The 23,776-nt window shown below is 48.9% G+C and overlaps 1 protein-coding gene across 4 annotated transcripts in view; it reads right to left on the reverse strand.

Moving 5' to 3' along the window:
• The window catches only part of LOC142468302 (contactin-4-like), a 115,856-nt gene that overhangs the window by 25,495 nt on the left and 66,585 nt on the right, over window positions 1-23,776 (reverse strand). For all 4 annotated transcript variants that reach the window (XM_075574716.1, XM_075574717.1, XM_075574715.1 and 1 more), the window contains exons 3-10: window positions 21,507-21,633; window positions 21,060-21,235; window positions 4,179-4,274; window positions 3,273-3,476; window positions 2,538-2,640; window positions 1,856-2,040; window positions 1,574-1,710; window positions 760-889 (exon numbers count right to left, since the gene is read on the reverse strand). In XM_075574716.1, the coding sequence (XP_075430831.1) occupies window positions 760-889; window positions 1,574-1,710; window positions 1,856-2,040; window positions 2,538-2,640; window positions 3,273-3,476; window positions 4,179-4,274; window positions 21,060-21,235; window positions 21,507-21,633 (1,158 nt within the window). The remainder of the gene's footprint in view (window positions 1-759; window positions 890-1,573; window positions 1,711-1,855; window positions 2,041-2,537; window positions 2,641-3,272; window positions 3,477-4,178; window positions 4,275-21,059; window positions 21,236-21,506; window positions 21,634-23,776) is intronic.

Genomic DNA, 23,776 nt, shown 5'->3' on the forward strand with positions numbered 1-23,776 from the left:
AAGGTGTGTACTTCTTTTTAGCACTACAATTATGACGCCTTAAAAAAATAATCAAAAGACCCCGCTAGTACATACTGTACGCCCCTATATATCCTTACATATCCCCACTTGTGCATTCAGCTGATTCAGGCTATTAACTAATGATTTCTAATTAGCAGAAGAGGTTGAAGCCCTGGAAGTGCTGAAATTTAATTTTTTGCCAATAAACATGTAAATAATTAGTAATTAAGCCATTCTGTAAAAGAGAGGCTCGCAGATTATCGCTTCTTCAACCTGCAGACTAATGCTTCATTCGTCTTCACTCCATCAAACTGCAGGGCATTGCTCCCCACGTCACATGGAACACGTACGCTCAGTCCCTTAATGACTTCAATGTGGCTTTCTGTGTGATAGCACCAGATCAGGGGTATCGCTGAGAGAGAAGTAAAGGGTCACTGCATGGATATTGGGTTAGGTGTGAGATTGAATACAGTTTTGTGTAATATATATTGTGTAAAATAATAAATAAGGTTTGTGGGTTTCTGCCACTTTGCTTTATCAGTTCATCCTTTTTAGCTTTGTGTGTCTCAGTTCCCTCCTGTGGCTGTGTAATAACATTCTCTCTCTTTCCCCAGTCAGGATTCCACCTCAGGGATGGCTGCACACATGTCTGGGACTGAAAGATTGTAGTTATTGATACACTGAAAAATGGGTTCAATTCGGGGTCTGTTTTTTAGGGTCATGGGGTAACACCCCGAATATGAAGGTTTCAGATCTCACCGATGACCCGGAGCTCAGCGCTGGAATAAATGGCTCCGTGTTTGTTCTCGGCCAGGCACTGATACATCCCGGAGTCTGAACTGTTGACAGACGAGATGGTAAGACTGCCGTGTTCAACCTGTAGGCGTCCCTGAGAGCGAGAGATGGAGAGGAGTCAAAGAGAGAGGGGGAAAGAGAGGGATGGGGGGAGAGAGAGAGAGAGAGGAGTCAAAAAAAGAGGGGGAAAGATAAGGATGGGGAAGAGAGATGGAGCGGAGTCAAAGAGAGAGGGGGAAAGAGAGGGATGGGGGAGAGAGAGAGAGAGAGAGGAGGGAGGCAGGATGGGATGGGAAGGAAAGTGAGACTGGGAAATGTGAGTCATAAAGGGACAGTGAGTTACAGGTAGGAGAGATAGTGAGTAAGAGCATCACAGGGAATTATTTATTAAAGTGCCATAGTGCCAATTCGGGGTCTATCACACAAAAACTCCTGAAGCCCCCAGTCCCATTTTAATGAATAACCTCCATATTAAAAGATATTTGGATAGTTACACGCTATCTGCTCCATGAACCAATCCAGCGCCCAATACATGCAACATTGACTCCCCATGCACTGCACCCCTCCCTTCACATTGCACCCGCAACCAAAGACCCCACATTTAGCCCCCACACTCCTTGCACCACGCGCAGCACCCAATGCAACCCCCCCACACAGACACACACCACCCCTATGCATTGCAAACCCCCTCCCCACACACACACACACACACTGATCCGCACATAGCACCCCCCCAACACACTATTCCCAGCCCCCCCCTCTGTACAAGGGTCCTTACTCTGCTCTGCAGAAGCTGCCCATTCTTCAGCCAGGTGTAGGAGGGTTTGGGGCGTCCACTCGCTTTACATTCCCACAGAATATTCTCCTCAATCGCTATGTGAGCATCATTAATCTTCTGAATCCAATTAGGAGAAGCTAAAAGGACAGAAAACCCACCATCACCCCCCACATTGTCGTAACTGCCCCATAGAGGCCACACAAAGTTCTAAGCTCCCCAGTGTTACAGCTTCACAGGATCCCACTTCTAACACCATGTCCCCGCACCGCGTGCTCCTTGTACCGTAGTATGTGAGCTGGCCTCGCACCATGTTCTTCCCGCGTGTGTTCTCAGCAACGCACTCGTAAGGCCCAGCGTCCTCCTGCTGGAAGTTGGGGATCTCCAGCACCCCACTGGAGCGGTGTCTGCGAACTTTGCGTGAGATTGTCTTCCCATCTGCTCTTCTCCAGGTGATGGTCGGGACCGGACTGCAGGAACAGAGAGAGGGAAAGAGAGGTATCTGAGGGGTGTGCGCGGAGAATGTAGGACAACTGGGAGGAGTGGGAACCTGAGGGGTGCGTGTGGGATCAGTCTGGAGTCTTGGCACATTTGAATCTACGGTGGTAAGTATTAATTCCACAAAATAATTTCAGATATGAAAATAATCCCCAAAGATTTATACAAAGATTCATTTTTCCCAAGCTCTGGGGTCCTAAATATTCTGGGCTATAATAGGTATCGCTCCCCTTCACAAATGTTCCACACTTCAGTTTTTACTGTATATTAGCACATGCACTGTGTTTTATTGTTCCTCATGTCTCAGTATATAACATCATATCCTATGTCATAGGTTGGGGTATATGGCACGTGTCAGTATCAGGGTGCGAGTTGGGAAGGAGCCACCCCCCGTCTCCTCAATGCCTCAGCCCAGGGTTACATGACATACGATGTGGCAGCCATCCTCCATCACACGGGAGGGACTTACTTCCCCAGAGCAAAACATTCCAACTTGACTGTGGATCCTTTGGCAGACGGGACAGTCTCTGGGAAATGTACCTCAATTTTGGGTTCATATTCTCCCATCACACCTGAGAGACAGAACATAACAGTAAGGAGCATGCGTGTGTGTGTACATATGTACATGCAGTGGGGGTGGGGGGGTGGGGAGAGCTGTGCGTGTGTGTGTGCATATGAACATGCAGTGGGGGGGGGGGGTGGTGTGCATGTGTCACCAGTACATGTAGGGGGGAGGTGTGCGTGTGTCACCAGTACATGTAGGGGGGAGGTGTGCGTGTGTCACCAGTACATGTAGGGGGGAGGTGTGCTTGTGTCACCAGTACATGTAGGGGGGAGGTGTGCATGTGTAACCAGTACATGTAGGGGGGAGGAGTGCGTGTGTCACCAGTGCATGTAGGGGGGAGGTGTGCGTGTGTCACCAGTACATGTAGGGGGGAGGTGTGTGTGTCACCTGTACATGCATGGAGGTGGCGTGTGTGTTTGTGTGTCACCAGTACATGCATGGGGATGTGTGTGTTTGTGTCACCAGTACATGCACAGCTGTGAATGTGTGTGTCTATACAGTATATAGGGAGGTGTGTGTACATGTGAGCACACTCACATACTGTATACACACATGCCCCGCTGTGCACAGTGCCTTAGTACACTGCACATGCCGAAATGAACATCCCATAATGCTGTGCTCTCTCATGGTATCACACACCGTCTGTCCTGAGTGTGAGAGGGGTGTGGGGACCCAACTCCCGGCTGTTAGTTTGTGTGTTTGTCACCACACAGGTGTAGTTCCCGGCGTCAGATGGCTCCACTTTGGCAATGTAAAGATTGCCGGTAACCTGTGACACGAAGCGGCGGTTGTCCTGCTGCACGAACGGCGGGTACTCGTTAAAGATCCAGGCGTAAACCAGCTCTGCACAGTACAGGGAAAGACCAGCGTCAGCACCGCAGCGGGTCATCCTATGTATGTGACACCCATGACATCACCCCTTGGGCATGTGATGTCAGCAAGTGAGATCGGTAAACCCAGCAAACATGCCCACTAAGAACTAAACATGGCATCCACACGTGTGCTCTCCAGACAGGAAAACATAGAAACACAGAATGAGACGGCAGATTTGAGCCACTTGCCCCGCCGTGTCTGCCCTTGTTCCCACCTGCAGTGAAACCTCAGACCCCATTTGATCCCCGGCTTTCTTACATATTTGTAATTTAGCCTGATGTCTATTCCAAGCACGTTTGAATTCCCGTACTGCATTACCCCTAACTCCTCTGTTGGGAGGTTCATGTAATGTCATCTAATAATAATAACATATAATACTTATACTATAATACTACTTACAATAGCATGTAATACTAGTAATATAATGTACAAATCGGAGTGATGTGTCTCACTGAGTAATGTCACTGAGTGTCTCGGTGATGTTATAGTGTTTACTGAGTGATGTCACACATATCCTGGTGATGTAATGTTTGCACCCATGTGCAGGCTGAGTCTTAGAGTTCTGCATTTCCAAACTTTTGCAGTACTTTAACAGTGACTTTGATCACAATTAGTTAAAACTGCAGGGGTTGCTCGGGACTAAGCAGGGCCCCTGTTCAGGGCGGCTCTTACCTCCGGAGTGAGCGGGCGGGCCACACAGCAGCACCATCCCCTGCCCCTCTCGCACGGACACGGTGCTGCGTGTCCGTATCTGGAACAAGTCGAGGTCTGAGGAGGAGACAGAGTCAGAGCTGGGAGGGACATACAGCATCACCAAGAGTGTAACACATATACACACACACACACACACACACACACACACACACACTGACACCCGGCCTCCAATAGTGTCACGCACACACACAGACACACATGGGGTCTCCCAACAGTGTCACACACATACACAGGCATGGTCTCCCAACAGTGACACACACACACACACACACACACACACACACACACACACACACACACACACACACACACACACACACACACACACACACACACACACACACACACAGTCTCCAAGAGTGCACATGCAAAGTCACAGTGTCACACACATACACAGGCATGGTCTCCCAACAGTGTCACACACTCCAACATTCGTGTTTCAATGAGAAGACACACTAGAAGCTGCTATACAGAGCAATAGGAGGAGTTATAGGGAGTGATTATGTGGGGCAATAGGAGGAGTTATAGGGATAGGTTATATGGAGTAATAGGAGGAGTTATAGGGATAGGTTATATGGAGTAATAGGAGGAGTTATAGGGAGAGGTTATATAGAGTAATAGGAGGAGTTATAGGGAAGTGTTATATGGAGTAATAGGAGGAGTTATAGGGAGAGGTTATATAGAGTAAGAGGAGTAGTTATAGGGAGGGGTTATATGGAGTGAGAGGAGGCCTTATAGAGAGGTTATATGGAGTAATAGGAGGAGTTATAGGGAGTGATTATGTGGGGTAATAGGAGGAGTTATAGGGAGAGGTTATATAGAGTAATAGGAGTAGTTATAGGGAGGGGTTATATGGAGTAATAGGAGGCATTATAGAGAGGTTATATGGAGTAATAGGAGGAGTTATAGGGAGTGGTTATGTGGGGTAATAGGAGGAGTTATAGGGAGTTATATGGCGCAATAGGAGGAGTTATATGAAGTAATAGTAGGAGTTATAGGAAGAGGTTATACAGGGTAATAGGAGTTATAGGGATAGGTTATATACGGTAATAGGAGTTATAGGGAGCAGTTACATGGAGTAATAGGAGGAGTTAAATGAAGTGGTTATATGGGATATGCCGCACACCCCTACCCTCTCTGTATTCGGGGCACTATTTCCCCCGTTAGTATTATTTCTGTGTGTTTGTTGCACACTTTGGCAGCTCTGACAAACAGGGAGCGTCTCCCGACCGTCTCTCCAAATCAGCAGTCAGCTGGGTTCCCGCAGAGCTGCGTCAGTGCGAAGGGATCCTGCCTGGTGATTTTCCTCGCTTCGCTGCGGACCGACTGTGTATCCGAGGACTCCCTTCTGAATGCTGTGGCCACGCGCTATGGATTCTTGGACTACGGGGTATTCCTATGGAGTCTCCGGCACATGTAGTGCATCCTAGCATCTGCCCGGTAGCCCCGTTCACTCTGATGGCGGCGCCTATCCCCGTTCCTTCTTTGGCAGAGTGATGCAGCTTTGGCTCATATACAGCGGAACACCAGGAGACACAGCACATCTATCTGGCTGGTCGGTATACTGACGCGACTCCTTATACCCGGTTCCTGCTTAGTTGAATTGTCGTTATATGCCTTAGTTCATCAGGGCATTTATGAGAGCCATTAGGAGAAATTAATCATCAGTGATTGGGATTATATCCCTGGGATCAGGATCTATTTGCAGTAGTCTTAACTTAATATGATCCCACCAGGATTTAATATGTATACATCCTTGCTTATTTAGACACTTTGACTTAAGGTTATTAGTTTCCTTGTTTGCCGGATGTGCGGCTATCCATTGGTTTAGGAGAGGTCTTTACTATCCCTCCTAGATTTAAGGAATTACTGTGACTTTGCAAATACCCCCTTGATCACCTGGTGTGATTCTCTTTCACACAAGGGGCCCGACAATTGTGTTACATCCAAGGGATCCACTCAGTATTTTGCTGCTACCACTGACTTGATTTAGGTGACATGGAGACGGTTCAGATATACGTTTTTTAGTGATTTTATAGTCATTACTTTTGTATGTCCGACCATTATTGCGCATATATATATATATATATATACATTGTGACAGAAACCAGGGGATGGTAATAAATTCCGTATATAGGGCTCCCAGGATACTAGACAGTTTCTATCCTGTTTGGCCTGGGAGTGCAGCCTTATAATACATACACTCCATCCCACAGTTTGGCAAGCGCTGGAACTGAGGGATGAGAGATCCAGACCAGAGTTTGTCTGCTGCCTGATTTCTGTCACCTGTCATGCTAATTAGGAATCAGGTATGAAAGACTGATTTCCTGTTTGCTCTGGTCTCCCCACAAGAGCCAGGAGGCTGGAAGGCTGCTGAACTACAGAGGGGAGAAGCCTCTTCCCCAAACAGGTTCAATCTTTCTGTTCATTTGTGTAAGACTGCAAAAGTACCTTGTTTTGATGTTGGAAGTGGAAAAGCCACTTCCAACCCTGAGTCAGGGATATCTAAGTTAAGTTATCGCTCAGGTGAGCAGCTTTTGTTTTGATCTGTTTTCTGTTGTATGCACTGTGGCAGTCTCAGTGCCTGGGACTGAATAAACCAGGCATAGCCTGTTTAAAGGAACAGTACGTGACGCCTCATCATTTAACCTACCCTAAAAGACCGTGTTCTAAACAGTCCCGGACAAACGACGGAGCCCCGGAGTAAGCCGTTTGTCACATATGGTGGAGAATGCGGGCAGAGCACTAGGGGGTCTGCGGGTTGAAGAACTTTGAAAAAAAAAAAAAAAAAGTTTTTTTCATCCTCTGCAAACAAGATGGAAGACGTGGTGGGTGCGCTGGTACGCAATGTCGCTGCCCAGAAAGACGTGAATGAAACCCAGCAACAGCTGCTAATAGCCCAGCAAGAGATTAATGCCAACCAGCAACAGGCGAATGCCAACCAGCAACAGACGAATGCAAACCAGCAACAGACGAATGAAGCCCTGCAAAACGCGAATGCACACCAGCAAGAGACAAACCGCTTGCTGAGAGAGGAGCAACAGCGGTTCGCTCAGGGATTACAGCAGGAACTCGAGATCCTGAGGGGGACTATCAGTAACCTTCCACTGGCAGCGGCAGCCCCAGTACCGAAAATGACCAGGGCAAGCCACTACCTTCAGAAGATGGGACCCTCGGATGATGTGGAAGCCTATCTTCTCACGTTTGAACGCACGGCACAGAGAGAGGGATGGCCAGAAGCTGAGTGGGCTGGTCTAATCGCACCCTTCCTAAGCGGCGAACCCCAGAAGGCTTACTTTGATCTAGAGCCAGCCGAAGCTAACGTCTATGCAAAATTGAAGTTCGAGATCCTCGCCCGCCTCGGCGTAACCACGGCTGTTCGCGCCCAAAGGTTTCACGCATGGTCCTTCACGATGGATAAAGCCACCCGAAGCCAGATGTATGACCTCATCCACCTCGCCCGGAAGTGGCTACAACCCGAGATCAACTCAGCAAGCCACATCGTGGAACGGTTGGTCATGGACCAGTTCTTGAGGAAACTTCCCTCTGCCTTACGCCGTTGGGTCAGTCGGAGTGACCCCCACAATGCGGATGAGCTTGTGGCCCTCGTAGAAAGGTACAATGCAGCAGAAGAGCACCCGCAACCCACAGTCGTGGAGCAACCCCACTACCCGAGGTTCCAGGACTCTTCCAGAGACGGTAAAAGGGTACCGGGGTTAAGGGGCGCTGAAGAGCGGCGACCACCTTCACGCAGCACCAGCAACAGTGGTTCGCACACTAAGGGCAATAGCCAACATGGGGAGCCGGGAAAAGGCTCTAAGTGGGACACAGACTATGTACCTAAATGTGTAAATTGTCATGAGAGGGGCCACACAGCAAAAATCTGCCCACTAAATGATGAGCCCATGCAATGCAACAGCGTGGAACCTTATTCGCTGTTATCCCAATGTATGGGCCCTAGCCCAGAGGACCCCTTGAATAACCATCTGTGGGCATTTGTAAAGGTTAATGGTAAGAGGGTTCGGGCACTTCTTGACTCTGGGAGCATGGTCACACTAGTGTCCGAATACCTCTTGCCCATTAAGAAGAAACAGGGAAACAGTTCACAAAGAGTGGCAATTTGTTGTATACATGGGGATAATCATGAATATTCCACTGTTGATGTTTTTTTTGAAACAGAGTTTGGTTCTTTAGATTTCAAGGTGGGTATTGTACCCAAACTGGCACATGATGTGTTAATAGGGACCGACTTTCCCCATTTTCTAAAAATGTGGTCCCCCGCTCAGAATAGCGCCCAGAGTTCAATAGCGGACCATAACGAAGTATTAGAAGAAACAAATCCTTTCCCTTTTTCAGAAATGGAGGTTGACGAGGGCCCAAATAAGAAGGGGGAAAAGGAGGAGTGCTGTAAAATTCCCTTCCCCATCACTACTTTGGTAGGGAATACCCCAAATCAAGATGTTGAGCAGACACTTACCACCCCAGAACCGGATAAGACCCTCGCTGACCTAGAGGTCAGTCCTGGGAGTTTTAAGAAGGCCCAGTGGGAGGACCCCACATTAGCGGTAGCAAGGGGAAATATACGGGACCAGAATAGTACTCCTGGCCAACCAGATAGGTCACTTGCTTACCCCTACTTCGAGGTAGAGAACGACCTAGTATATCGGGTTGATAAAAGGAAATCAGTTACAACTAAACAATTGTTGGTACCACGGACATTCCGTAACGTAGTATTACACCTCGCACATAGTCATCCATTGGGGGGACACCTAGGGGTGGAAAAGACAAAAGAAAAGGTTCTCCGAAGCTTCTATTGGCCTGGGGTTCTGGCAGAAATTACGAATTATTGTTCCTCATGCCCAGAATGTCAGATCACCGCCCCGTTCAAGGCGTACCGCAGCCCATTGGTACCCCTTCCCATAATAGAGGTACCATTTGACCGGATTGCTATGGATCTAGTAGGACCCCTAATAAAGTCTGCTAGGGGACATCAGCATATATTGGTAATATTAGATTATGCCACCTGATATCCGGAGGCAGTTCCCCTACGTAGCACCTCAGCTAAAAACATAGCAAAAGAGTTAGTAGTTCTGTTTTCCCGGGTCGGGATTCCTAAAGAGATTCTAACTGACCAGGGAACACCATTTATGTCCCAAGTAACGAAAGAGCTATGTAAACTCCTAAAAATCAAGCATCTCAGAACCTCAGTCTATCATCCACAAACAGATGGTTTAGTGGAAAGGTTCAATAAAACCTTAAAGAGCATGTTACGGCGGGCGGTTGATAAAGATGGGAAAAACTGGGATTGTTTGTTACCGTACCTGTTATTTGCCATTAGGGAAGTTCCCCAATCATCCACTGGCTTCTCCCCGTTTGAACTATTGTATGGCCGACACCCAAGGGGCTTACTGGATATAGCCAAAGAGACTTGGGAACACGAGGTTACCCCTTACAGAAGTGTAATAGAGCATGTTGCCCAGATGCAGGACCGCATTGCTGCAGTCCTACCCATAGTGAGGGAACACATGGAGAAAGCTCAAGAAGCACAGAGGAATACATATAATAAGGGTGCTAGGGTCAGAATTTTTCTCCAGGTGATAGGGTACTAGTTCTGGTTCCCACCGTGGAGAGTAAATTCCTTGCTAAATGGCATGGGCCATATGAGGTCTTGGAAAGAGTGGGAGAAGTAAATTATAAGGTAAGACAGCCAGGTAGGAGGAAACCTGAGCAAATTTACCATATAAACCTACTCAAGCCCTGGAAAGATAGAGAAGTCTTGTTAACCCTAGTACCCCCAGGTCCGTCAGAGAATCAAGAAACTGACCCAGAGGTTAGCATAGCTGAAACCCTGTCTGTTCATCAGAAACGAGAGGTTCAGAATTTAGTGAAAAGAAACAAAGAAATCTTCTCTATACGGCCAGGTAGAACTAGCGTAATTGAACATGACCTAGTCTCTGAACCGGGGGTCCGAGTTAACCTTAAACCGTACCGAATCCCAGAGGCCAAAAGAAAGGCTATAAGTTTAGAGGTTAAAAAAATGCTAAAACTAGGTGTAATTGAGGAATCCCAAAGTGGGTGGAACAGCCCTATAGTCTTAGTCCCAAAGCCAGATGGTACAACAAGGTTTTGTAATGACTACCGGAAACTAAACGCGGTGTCAAAATTTGATACTTATCCTATGCCCAGGGTAGATGAACTTGTAGAGAGACTGGGCAAAGCCCGATATCTCACAACCCTAGACCTAACAAAAGGGTACTGGCAGGTTCCCCTCACAGAAAGGGCAAAAGAAAAGACAGCCTTCTCAACCCCAGACGGCCTCTTTCAGTATAAGGTGTTGCCTTTTGGCTTACATGGAGCTCCCACCACATTCCAAAGAATGATGGATAAAATTTTAAAACCACATGCTCGGTATGCTGCCGCCTACCTGGATGATGTGGTAATCCATAGTGAAGATTGGCAATCCCACCTTCCAAAGGTCCAAGCTGTGCTTGACGCAGTCCGGTCTGCTGGACTAACTGCTAACCCCGCTAAATGCACTATTGGTCTTGAGGAGGCCAAGTATCTGGGATATTCTATTGGTAGAGGTTTACTCAAACCCCAAACACTCAAAGTGGCGGCGATACAAAATTGGCCAAGGCCAGTTACAAAAAAACAAGTAAGGACCTTTTTGGGGTTAATTGGGTACTATAGAAGGTTTATTCCCAATTTTGCAACTAAGGCAACCCCACTAACTGACCTCACAAAAGCAAGAGGACCGCTAATGGTAAAGTGGTCCCCCGAAACCGAACAGGCCTTTAGAAGCCTGAAAGAAGCTCTCTGTGCCCAACCAGTGTTGGTCACACCTGACTTCTCCAAAGAGTTCGTAGTCCAAACCGACGCATCTGAGGTAGGGCTGGGGGCGGTACTCTCCCAGGAGTCTCAAGGTGAGGAGCACCCCATCCTTTATTTAAGTAGGAAACTAAATCCCCAGGAGAAAAATTACTCCATAGTAGAGAAAGAGTGTCTCGCAATAAAGTGGGCTGTAGAGACGCTCAAATACTACCTGTTGGGGAGAAAATTCCGGTTGGTCACAGATCATGCACCCCTTACCTGGATGTGTCAAAACAGGGAAAAGAATGCTAGAGTGACCAGGTGGTTCCTAAGCCTACAACCCTTTAAATTTTCTGTGGAACACAGGTCAGGGCACAAACATGGCAATGCTGACGGGTTGTCAAGGATGCACTCCCTAATATCCATGGTCGCTCATCCCTCGAGGTCTGAGCTGGGGGGGAGGATATGTGACAGAAACCAGGGGATGGTAATAAATTCCGTATATAGGGCTCCCAGGATACTAGACAGTTTCTATCCTGTTTGGCCTGGGAGTGCAGCCTTATAATACATACACTCCATCCCACAGTTTGGCAAGCGCTGGAACTGAGGGATGAGAGATCCAGACCAGAGTTTGTCTGCTGCCTGATTTCTGTCACCTGTCATGCTAATTAGGAATCAGGTATGAAAGACTGATTTCCTGTTTGCTCTGGTCTCCCCACAAGAGCCAGGAGGCTGGAAGGCTGCTGAACTACAGAGGGGAGAAGCCTCTTCCCCAAACAGGTTCAATCTTTCTGTTCATTTGTGTAAGACTGCAAAAGTACCTTGTTTTGATGTTGGAAGTGGAAAAGCCACTTCCAACCCTGAGTCAGGGATATCTAAGTTAAGTTATCGCTCAGGTGAGCAGCTTTTGTTTTGATCTGTTTTCTGTTGTATGCACTGTGGCAGTCTCAGTGCCTGGGACTGAATAAACCAGGCATAGCCTGTTTAAAGGAACAGTACGTGACGCCTCATCATTTAACCTACCCTAAAAGACCGTGTTCTAAACAGTCCCGGACAAACGACGGAGCCCCGGAGTAAGCCGTTTGTCACAACATATATATATATATATATAAAAAACATGATTTATGTTATATATATATATATATATATATAGATATATATATATAATACATTTTGTAACTTTTTTCATCCAACCCTGAGTGCCCCGTTTATGGAGTTTCGCGAATCCTGTCTTTTAGGATTTGCTCTTTCCTTGTGCTGTTCGTGCTTTATTACTCCCGGGATCCCCGCCTCATTTGATTAGCTTGGGTTGGGTGTTTAATATTAACTTTTGGTAGTACAGGCATACCCCGCATTAACGTACGCAATGGGACCGGAGAATGTATGTAAAGCGAAAATGTACTTAAAGTGAAGCACTACCTTTTTCCCACTTATCGATGCATGTACTGTACTGCAATAGTCATATACGTGCATAACTGATGTAAATAAGGCATTTGTAACAGGCTCTATAGTCTCCCCGCTTGCGCACAGCTTCGGTACAGGTAGGGAGCCGGTATTGCTGTTCAGGACGTGCTGACAGGCACATGCGTGAACTGCCGTTTGCCTATTGGGCGACATGTACTTACTCGCGAGTGTACTTAAAGTGAGTGTCCTTAAAGCGGGGTATGCCTGTAGTGTTGTTCTCAGCCCCTTCCTTTTCCACACAGTCAGTGCTATCTGAGCCATACTGCCTGGGAGGAGCGGAGGAGAGAAGGGGCACGTACGCGCCATGTGGAAGGATTAGTAATGTTTGAGTTGAGAGCAGAATGCGAATGAAACATTTTTGGGCTCAGTGGTTTGAGAAATACTTTACAAGATGGAGGATCTGGCACTTCTAATTTGACCTTTAGAAAGAGAAATGTACTTGGATTTCTATTCAATTTGAAATAATGTATAATCAGTTTAATGTTCCCAGAAAAATATTGCAGTAATTGGTTAATAAGCAGAGCGGTGTCAGAGCTGCCTCTCAATCTGTCCCACTCTCTCCCTGCAGCCTGCTGTCTGTCTCGCTTCTTGCGTCTTCGGCTGCAGTTATAGTGCTGGCGACAGCAACGCGACCGGCGCGCCAAAACAAATGCATTGTCCCCGTCGTCGGCGCTTGTAGTGCACGCGATGGCGACAAAGCGACGGAGCGACAGTGCTACATAAAATCTGGTAGTCACTGATATTTGATTTTTTCGGCGACGGTCTCCTCTTGCGGCCAATCAGGAGCTTCTCCGTCCCTCCTTTTTCTGACGTCACTGGCCTTGTAGCCAGCGATGTTGCCTAAAACTTTAAATATAACTTTTGCGATGGCGACGGCATCGGTCGCGTCGCCGGCACTATAAGCGTGGCCTTACTGTCTATCTCCTTGTGTTCTGCTGTCAGTCTCCCTCTCTTCATGTGTATTGCAGTATGTCCCTGCAGTCTTGCTGCCTGTCTCTCTGCTGTCTTTTCCTGTGTCCTGCAGTCTGTCCCCCTCTCGCTACATGTCCTTCTGTCCCTCTCTCTCCGTGTCCTTCTGTCTATCTCTCTTTCTCTGTCCTATCTCTCTCTCTCTCTCCGTGTCATGCTGTCTCTTTCTCTCTCCGTGTCCTTCTGTCTCTCTCTCTCTCTCTCTCGTGTCCTGCAGTTTCTCTCTCTCTCTCCCGTGTCCTGCTGTTTTTCTCTCTCTGGGGGCAATTCACTAAGCAGTGATAACTGCTTTTAAGTACGATAAATGCCTTTTAAGACCGATACTGTCTGCTGCGCAATTCACAAGCAGTGATAATAGTGCTTTATCGTCCGTAAAAGGCATTGTTTCAGCCAGGTAAAAAAAAATACATCTGATCAGGCAAAAAACGTAAAACGCGCCGTTTTTTGCCAGTCAGCACAATTCACTAAGCAGTGATAAGTGAATGGTACTTTAAAAGCACGCCAGATTTTTGCACCAGCTAAAGGCTGGCGCAAAAGAAATGGATCCATGAAGAAAATCATTGTTTAGTTTTTTTCCGCCACACAATTAATACAACAGGCCGGCGGGTGTCCCCCAGCGATCCCGTGGAAGTCAGGGTCCCACAAGTGATCCCCGCGTGGGTCCGGGGCCCATGGGTGATCGCCGCGGGAGTCTGGGGCCCATGGGTGATCCCCGCGGGAGTCCGGGGCCCTCAGGTGATCCCCGTGGGAGTCCGGGTCCCACAAGTGATCCCCGCGGGAGTCTGGGGCCCTCAGGTGATCCCCGTGGGAGTCCGGGGCCCTCAGGTGATCCCCGTGGGAGTTCGGGGTCCCCGCTGGCATGCGGTACTAATCTTGTGCCCAAAACAACACAACAGCCAATACTTTCAAATAAATACACCCCCCTTCCACCCCGCCTCCTAACACATACAGTACAATAATGGTCAAAATTACTATTATCCAGATATGGATAATAGTGCATTGGCCCATTTAAAATAAAACATTAACACAGTCCATGTCCTCCGTTGCCACAAACAATACAATCAAAAATACAATCTAATGTCCCCTAACCCCTTAATCACCATAGTGGTTAGTAACTGCTATAGTAATTAAGGGGTTAACCCACCCTCTCAAACTACCCACCCAGGAGGTCTAACCACCCTCCCCATGCAACTACCCCCACCCTTCACCCATTCATTGGTACAGTGGGTACATCATGCTCATATAATATGGGCATGATTTACCACTAGCATGAAATGGTGAAGGAATAAAAAAACAGGCCCAAATAAAACAACATGACATTGCAAAATAAACATATTACTAATGCCATTCAAACAATTGAATGGCACAGTGGGTACAGCATGCACATATGATATGAGCATGATATAACACTATGCCAGTCAATGGTCAACATAAAAATAAACAAATCAAAAACAAGATCCAATGCATGCAAAACAATCTCAAACTAAAAACAAATAAAGAAGTAAACCGAACAAAATTACCACCAATCAATTAATCAATTAATCCAAAATAAAGACCAGAATAAACAATTAAAACACCAAAACAAAACCATGAATAAATAAAATAAATATCTAAGTAAACTGCATCATTCAAAATCAAAAGTCAAAAATAATCCAACATTAAAAAGCAAACACAAATCAAAAGCCAGAAATAAACTATTTAAAACACCAGAAAAAAATGCCTGAACACGGCATCAATATGAAATATAAATAGCATGCAAATTAAAAATCAAGCAAGCATTTGCCAAAACAACCATTGCTTTTTATTGTATGTACAGCTGAACCCTGTTATAACGCGGTGCTCGGGGTTCACGAAATGAGACTGCGTTACAATGGGGATCGCGTTATAACCGGGATCGCGAAATGGCCGCTGCGCAAGGACTTACCCGGCATCTGCAGCTCTCTCCTCTCTCCCTGCGTGCGAGGCACATCTCAAAGGTTTTTTGCTAACGGACGGACACACACACACACACACACACACACACACACACACACACACACACACACACACACCTCCCCCCTTCACAAATAATTTTAGCATAACATGCAGGAATCGAACCCATGATTCTTCATACACTAGTAGCAATTCTCTACCTGCTACACCATAGGATTGGTGTGATGTCATTGACTCTATTATCAAAGTTAACTTCTACTGCACAGTACTAAGTTAAGTTAAGTTTGATTATAGAGTCAATGACATCACACCAATCCTATGGTGTAGTAGGTAGAGAATAATCACCAGTGTAGGAAGGGTCATGGGTTCGATTTCTGCATGGTATACTAAAATAATTAGTGTAGGGGGGAGGTGTGTGTGTGTGTGTGTGTCTGTTAGCAATAAAGCATTGAATGTTATAAAAAAAAAAAACTTGGAGATGTGCGTCGCTCACGTGTACCCATCCGGATGAAGCAGGGAGAGAGGAGAGAGCTGCAGATGCCGGGTAAGTCCTCGTGTGGCGGCCATTTCACAAAAAAACAAACTTGGAGATGTTTCTTTAAATCGGGAGCCACGTTGCGACCGCGTTATAGGCGGATCCGCGTTGTAGTGGATTGCGCTATAATGGGATGAGCTGTATCTATGTATGTATAGCCCTAAAGGGCCATACATAAATACATTTGGAATGAAAGTGTAAAAAAAAAAAAAAAAGCAATCACAAAAAAAATACAATAAAAAAAACCTGTAAATAAGAAATAACATACATTCAATATTTTTCCTTACCTTTAGATGTCTTCACCCTCCGATTCCGATGGTTACCGCAAGCTCTCGAACCAATCAACGATCCCAAACAGCAACCGGTCACAGTTAAAAAAAAAAATCCAAAGTCCTTTTCTTCTTTGTTTTTCTTCATCTGTAAATTGTAATCCAATTTTTGGGTCTTTCGGGGTCTTCTCGGTTTTTCTATCTTCTTCATCTGTATCTTCTTCATCCGGCACGCCCTTGTATTCCTATTGGAGGAGGAGGTCCTCCCTCCTCGGCTTCTTGCCGTCAAATGAAGTTGCACAGGCTTTTATAGGCCTGTGACGTCACATTTGAATACACATGGTTCACACGCCTCTGATTGGCTGTTAAAACCATGTGTTTTTTTTTTATGATGTTATGTAAAGGAAGTGAAGCCAGCCAATCAGAATGGCTGTGCTTCCTTTCCCTTTAACATGACGTCACCAAAAGCAACTTGGCTTCCGTCACATGGTACTTCAGTCAATCAGATTGTGGGAACTATATCCCCAATCTGATTGGTTGGTGCAGACCCCTGGACACCTGCGGAGACCACCCGAGGGCCCCAGGACACCCGCGGGGACCACTCAAGGGCCCCCGCCAGCCTATAGTAACATTCCAATGCTTAATTTTTTTTTAAATATACATGTAATGTATGTTAGGGGGGTATAGGGGTTGTTAGGACACCGGGGGTGGCTGCCTAGTACATATTGCAATGTTTATTGGGGGCAATTGGCCTTAACCCCTTCATTGCCTTAGCGGCTAGCCGCTAAGGTAATGAAGCTGCTTTAATGTATAATTTTTGTAATAATGTGCGGGAGCAGCGGGTCTCCTGAGCTGAACCGCTTTGATTTCTGGCTCAGGGACCCCCTGCTTCCTGAGTTACAGGTATGGGGCATCGGGTGCCAGTGTCGCCGCCATTTTTAAAGCATCCGCGTCACATGACGCTGGACATTTAAATAATGGAGGAGATACCGGCACCCCATACCTGGGCCTGTAACTTGGGAAGCAGGGGGTCCCCGAGGCTGAAATCAATGCGGTTCATCTCGGGAGACCCCCTGCTCCCGCACATTATTAATAAAAATTACATTAATGCAGCTTTATTACCATAGCGGCTAGCTGCTATGGTAATGAATTATTTTTTATTGATATGTGTGTTTCGATCATAGTGTACATGAGCAGGGGGTCTCCTGAGCTGAACCGCATTGGTTTCAGCCTCGGGGACCCCCTACTTCATGAGATACCGGCCCCGTTATGGGGTGCCGGAATCCCCAGTGCTTTTAAATCTCCCTCATCACGTGACCGGGGGATTTAAATCTGCAGGGGGATACCGGCACCCCGTAACGGGGCCGGTATCTCAGGAAGTAGGGGGTCCCCGAGGCTGAAACCAATGCGGTTCCGCTCAAGAGACCCCCTGCTCATGTACACTATGATCAAAATCAATATTCTTAATGCACGATCGCATGTAAGAGCCGTGCATGGAGGCGCAGTGTCTCCGTGCAGCGCTTACAGGCTGCTTTTTTTTCTATCAGCTATCGCGCTTTTTAATTTTTAGCACGATAGCTGGGGGTGAGGGGGGGGGGAACAGCTTGCGCAATTGGGCATGTTTTTGCCCGCACCTAACCAAATGCGCTTCACTTCTTAGTGAATCCCGCGCCTGGCTTCATTTTTTATCGTGGGATTACAAATTTCCCAATCGGGCGCAAAAGCTCACTGCTTAGTGAATCGCCCCCTATATGTGTCCTGCTGTCTCTCTCACTAACTGTTCTGCTGTTTCTCTCTCTCTCCCTCTGTGTCTTGCTGTCTCTCTCCTTCTGTGTCTTGCTGTCTCTCTTTCTCTCTCCCTCTGTGTCTTGCTGTCTCTCTCCCTCTGTGTCTTGCTGTCTCTCTTTCTCTCTCCCTCTGTGTCTTGCTGTCTCTCTTTCTCTCTCCCTCTGTGTCTTGCTGTCTCTCTTTCTCTCTCCCTCTGTGTCTTGCTGTCTCTCTTTCTCTCTCCCTCTGTGTCTTGCTGTCTCTCTTTCTCTCTCCCTCTGTGTCTTGCTGTCCTGTTGTTTCTCTCTCTCTCTCTCTCTCTCTCTCTCTCTCTCTCTCTCTCTCTCTCTCTCTCTCTCTCTCTCTCTCTCTCTCTCTCTCTCTCTCTCTCTCTCTCTCTCTCTCTCTCTCTCTCTCTCTCTCTCTCTCTCTCTCTCTCCTCCCCCCCCCCTTGTCCTGGTGTTTCTCTGGATAGTGATCGGGAGCTGCAGGTTCTGCTTGCTCTGCGGGGAGGGGTCGGGAGTTGCAGGTTCTGCTTGCTCTGCGGGGAGGGCTCGGAAGCTGCAGGTTCTGCTTGCTCTGCAGGGAGTGGTCGGGAGCTGCAGGTTCTGCTTGCTCTGCAGGGAGGGGTCGGGAGCTGCAGGTTCTGCTTGCTCTGCATGGAGGGGTCGGCAGCTGCAGGTTCTGCTTGCTCTGCGAGGAGGGGTCGGGAGCTGCAGGTTCTGCTTGCTCTGCGAGGAGGGGTCGGGAGCTGCAGGTTCTGCTTGCTCTGTGGGGAGGGGTCGGGAGCTGCAGGTTCTGCCTGTTCTGCGGGGAGGGGTCGGGACCTGCAGGTTCTGCTTGCTCTGCGAGGAGGGGTCGGCAGCTGCAGGTTCTGCTTGCTCTGCGGGGAGGGTTCGGGAGCTGCAGGTTCTGCTTGCTCTGCGGGGAGGGGTCGGGAGTTGCAGGTTCTGCCTGTTCTGCGGGGAGGGTTCGGGAGCTGCAGGTTCTGCTTAGTCTGCGGGGAGGGGTCGGCAGCTGCAGGTTCTGCTTGCTCTGCGGGGAGGGGTCGGGAGTTGCAGGTTCTGCTTGCTCTGTGGGGAGGGTTCGGGAGCTGCAGGTTCTGCTTGCTCTGCGGGGAGGGTTCGGGAGCTGCAGGTTCTGCTTAGTCTGCGGGGAGGGGTCGGCAGCTGCAGGTTCTGCTTGCTCTGCGGGGAGGGGTCGGGAGTTGCAGGTTCTGCTTGCTCTGTGTGGAGGGTTCGGGAGCTGCAGGTTCTGCTTGCTCTGCGGGGAGGGCTCGGAAGCTGCAGGTTCTGATTGCTCTGCGGGGAGGGTTCGGGAGCTGCAGGTTCTGCTTGCTCTGCGGGGAGGGTTCGGGAGCTGCAGGTTCTGCTTGCTCTGCGGGGAGGGTTCGGGAGCTGCAGGTTCTGCTTGCTCTGCGGGGAGGGGTCGGCAGCTGCAGGTTCTGCTTGCTTTGCGGGGAGGGGTCGGGAGCTGCAGGCTCTGCCTGCTCTGCGGGGAGGGGTCGGGAGCTGCAGGTTCTGCCTGCTCTGCGGGGAGGAGTCGGGAGCTGCAGGTTCTGCTTGCTCTGCAGGGAGGGGTCGGGAGCTGCAGGTTCTGCTTGCTCTGCAGGGAGGGGTCGGCAGCTGCATGTTCTGCTTGCTCTGCGGGGAGGGGTCGGGAGCTGCAGGTTCTGCTTGCTCTGCGGGGAGGGTTCGGGAGCTGCAGGTTCTGCTTGCTCTGCGGGGAGGGTTCGGGAGCTGCAGGTTCTGCTTGCTCTGCAGGGAGGGGTCGGCAGCTGCAGGTTCTGCTTGCTCTGCGTGGAGGGGTCGGGAGCTGCAGGCTCTGCCTGCTCTGCGGGGAGGGGTCGGGAGCTGCAGGTTCTGCTTGCTCTGCGGGGAGGGGTCGGGAGCTGCAGGTTCTGCTTGCTCTGTGGGGAGGGGTCGGGAGCTGCAGGTTCTGCTTGCTCTGCGGGGAGGGGTCGGGAGCTGCAGGTTCTGCTTGCTCTGCGGGGAGGGGTCGGGAGCTGCAGGTTCTGCTTGCTCTGCAGGGAGGGGTCGGGAGCTGCAGGTTCTGCTTGCTCTGCAGGGAGGGGTCGGGAGCTGCAGGTTCTGCTTGCTCTGCGGGGAGGGGTCGGGAGCTGCAGGTTCTGCTTGCTCTGCAGGGAGGGGTCGGGAGCTGCAGGCTCTGCTTGCTCTGCAGGGAGTGGTCGGGAGCTGCAGGCTCTGCACAATCCGGGGGGGGGGGGTGATTTGATTTGCTGATCTTTTATGAACTCTGTAATTTAATTTAATTCTCTCTATTCTAAATATTTGTTTCATTAATTGACCTAAACACGATAACTTGTGGCTTGCTTAATTAGTACCAGTCGGTCAGAGACAGATCATGGTGCCTCGTTACATAGCGTCTCCTAGCAACCCCTGTTAGGAGCACAACGCCAGAGGAAGAGGAGGGTGGGCACACGGTGACTGAAGCACACGGGAGGGTGGCGGTCAGAGCAGGGGAGAGATAGGGGAGGGGGGTCATAGCATTATACAGTACATACACCCATTATGCTGTGGCCTGAGGATTTTGGATTACACAATATATATATTCAGTGTTTGACAAACCTATACATTTGCTCACCCCGGGCGAGTGGATTTAACATCGTGGCGAGCTCCTATTGGCCCAAGCAGCACACGTTTGGTACTAGGTGGCGAGTAGATTTTTTTGTGTGGCGAGTAGATTTTGTGGTGATTTGTCAACCACTGTGTATATATATATATATATATATATATATATATATATATATATATATATATATATATACATACACACCGGAATACACACACACACACACACACACACACACACACACACACACACACACACACACACACACACACACACACACACACACACACACACACACACGTATATAGAGAGGGAGAGATCAATATATATACATATACACACACCGGTATGTATAGAGTAAGGCACTCCTTTAAGGTTAAGCACAGCGTGACTCGGTCAGGGACTGGCACATGCGATAGGTAAGGGAGCAGCACACCTGCAGCACACAGACGTACACTATATGGCAAATAGTAATGATGCTGTTCTGCTCCGGGTACTCACATGCAAATTGCAGCAGGGCCTGCCGGCTCAGGACGCTGCCCACGGAGTTGGTGGCCTCACATTGGTAGGTTCCTGTGTCCCAGGTCCGATCCGGCGAGGTTATAATTAAACTTCTGTCCAGCACTCGATATCGATAATCCTGAGCTTCATCCAGCAGTGACCCGTTCACCCTCCACCTGCAGGAAAGGGGCAGTCAACAGCAGCCGCAGGGGGTGAGCCGCAGGGAGTGCGCCGCAGGGGGTGTGCCGCAGGGAGTGCGCCGCAGGGGGTGTGCCGCAGGGAGTGCGCCGCAGGGAGTGCGGCTAACAGATTAGCAGGTATAGCAGAGTATATATCACATCTATCAGTACAGCACTATGGGCATCACTCTAATAAGAGTACAGCACAGGTTTCAGGTGAAACTCATCTGGATACAAATTTGGGGTAACAGGTTTGGGTGACACTCACCTGGTGACAGGTTTCGGGTGTCCCTGCACCTCACAGCTCAATCGCAGCGTCCGATCCTCTGAGTCCAGCGGGAATACGAGATTCGCCGGCTCCTGAGTGAAGACGGGACCCTGCAGAGCCATCTCATCTGGGGAGGGACACAGGGTGACACAACGGCACAGGGTGACACAGAACTCTCCTGGTATGGTTCCTGAGTTATTTGTTCAGGGACAGTTCTCCTCCCCTAAACAGAGACCAGTTCAGGGAGACCTGGCAAGTGTACGGCGCAGGGGAGGCGAGATCACGATGTCACCCAGCGTGCCTATATCAGTTTCATCCAGTAGAGGGAGCCAGTGACTGCCAGACAGGGACAGTGTCCAAGGTTCTGAAACCGCAGGCATGATGCCCTATGGCCATATGCCACTTTGTGCCATGTAAGGGACAGAGTGGGGGGTGGGGGGAGGGGATGTTCTGCCTGCCTTTCTTGACACCCCACAAATTAAGACTGTAGTTTGGTGAGTTGACCTCTTGGTGTGGGGTCTCTTTGCCTGCTGTGCAATGCTCTGCATGTTGTGCGATGCTCTGCAGTTCCCTGTGCTACGATCATGGGGCGAGGGTTCAGTGCAGCAGCTGATGCAACACTTGGCAGAAGTGTCAGGAACAGAGTAAGAAGTCACCCTCCCCCCCTCCACCCCCCTGAGAGGACGAATAAACACAGTAATTGTGCCTTTGGGGATGTGATGCCTCTGTCACTCCCTGGAGTCACCTTGTTTTGATGTGATATCAGCAGGGCAGGACAAGGAAAATGTGACTAACGCAACCTCTGCCTGCTTACAAGACAGGGGGGTGGCAAAGGGCCGTATGTCCCTCCAGTAGGTACACCCTGCAGTGAGTGGGGCAGGAATACTGGGAAATAAATCTTTAGTATCTGTGTCAATGTGTCACTTTGTTGTGGGTGGGCAAACTTCCCTATTATCTTGTCACTGTGTCACTTGTGGAGCATGTCAGGAACATGGTGAGATCCAGAGGACAGGGCGATGGGTATCAGACAGAATGAAGCTTCACAAAATAAAACACCTTCAGTGAATTTCATATGAGAGACATCTGAGATAATTTAGGTCTTATTTTAAGTACTAATATGAATTCAACCTTAGGAAATTAAACCAGGAAGAATTAATTGGATATGCAAATGAGATTATCTGGTATATAAATCTAATTACATACCAATTTGTTCTAACAGCATGAAAAAGAACAACTTGTTCCCCCGTAAATTGACTGTTTTAAAAAGCACCTGTATTTTTGTGCAAAGAACCAATGTACAACACATGGGAGCTCATTCAACAGCATTATACAGTGAACCGGACTCTACCCATGGACAATCACGCATATGTACCACTGATACACCATGGACTACAGGGTAGCATGTGTAATCTAGTGCTGAAGTAGTTATTGTGTCTAGCCAGTGAGGGGCCTGTGAGGCTGTAACATGGGGAGATCAGAGCTTGGTGTCAGTGAGGGGCCTGTGAGGCTGTAACATGGGGAGATCAGAGCTTGGTGTCAGTGAGGGGCCTGTGAGGCTGTAACATGGGGAGATCAGAGCTTGGTGTCAGTGAGGGGCCTGTGAGGGTGTAACATGGGGAGATCAGAGCTTGGTGTCAGGGAGGGGCCTGTGAGGGTGTAACATGGGGAGATCAGAGCTTGGTGTCAGTGAGGGGCCTGTGAGGCTGTAACATGGGGAGATCAGAGCTTGGTGTCAGTGAGGGGCCTGTGAGGGTGTAACATGGGGAGCTCAGAGCTTGGTGTCAGTGAGGAGCCTGTGAGGGTGTAACATGGGGAGCTCAGAGCTTGGTGTCAGTGAAGGGCCTGTGTGGGTGTAACATGGGGAGATCAGAGCTTGGTGTCAGTAAGGGGCCTCCTGTGAGGGTGTAACATGTGGAGATCAGAGCTTGGTGTCAGTGAGGAGCCTGTGAGGGTGTAACATGGGGAGCTCAGAGCTTGGTGTCAGTGAGGAGCCTGTGAGGGTGTAACATGGGGAGATCAGAGCTTGGTGTCAGTGAGGGGCCTGTGAGGATGTAACATGGGGAGTTCAGAGCTTGGTGTCAGTGAGAGGCCTGTGAGGATGTAACATGGGGAGATCAGAGCTTGGTGTCAGTGAGGGGCCTGTGAGGATATAACATGGGGAGATCAGAGCTTGGTGTCAGTGATGGGCCTGTGAGGGTGTAACATGGGGAGATCAGAGCTTGGAGTCAGTGATGGGCCTGTGAGGGTGTAACATGGGGAGATCAGAGCTT

Source organism: Ascaphus truei, chromosome 17, assembly GCF_040206685.1.
Source record: "Ascaphus truei isolate aAscTru1 chromosome 17, aAscTru1.hap1, whole genome shotgun sequence".
NCBI lineage: Eukaryota > Metazoa > Chordata > Amphibia > Anura > Ascaphidae > Ascaphus > Ascaphus truei.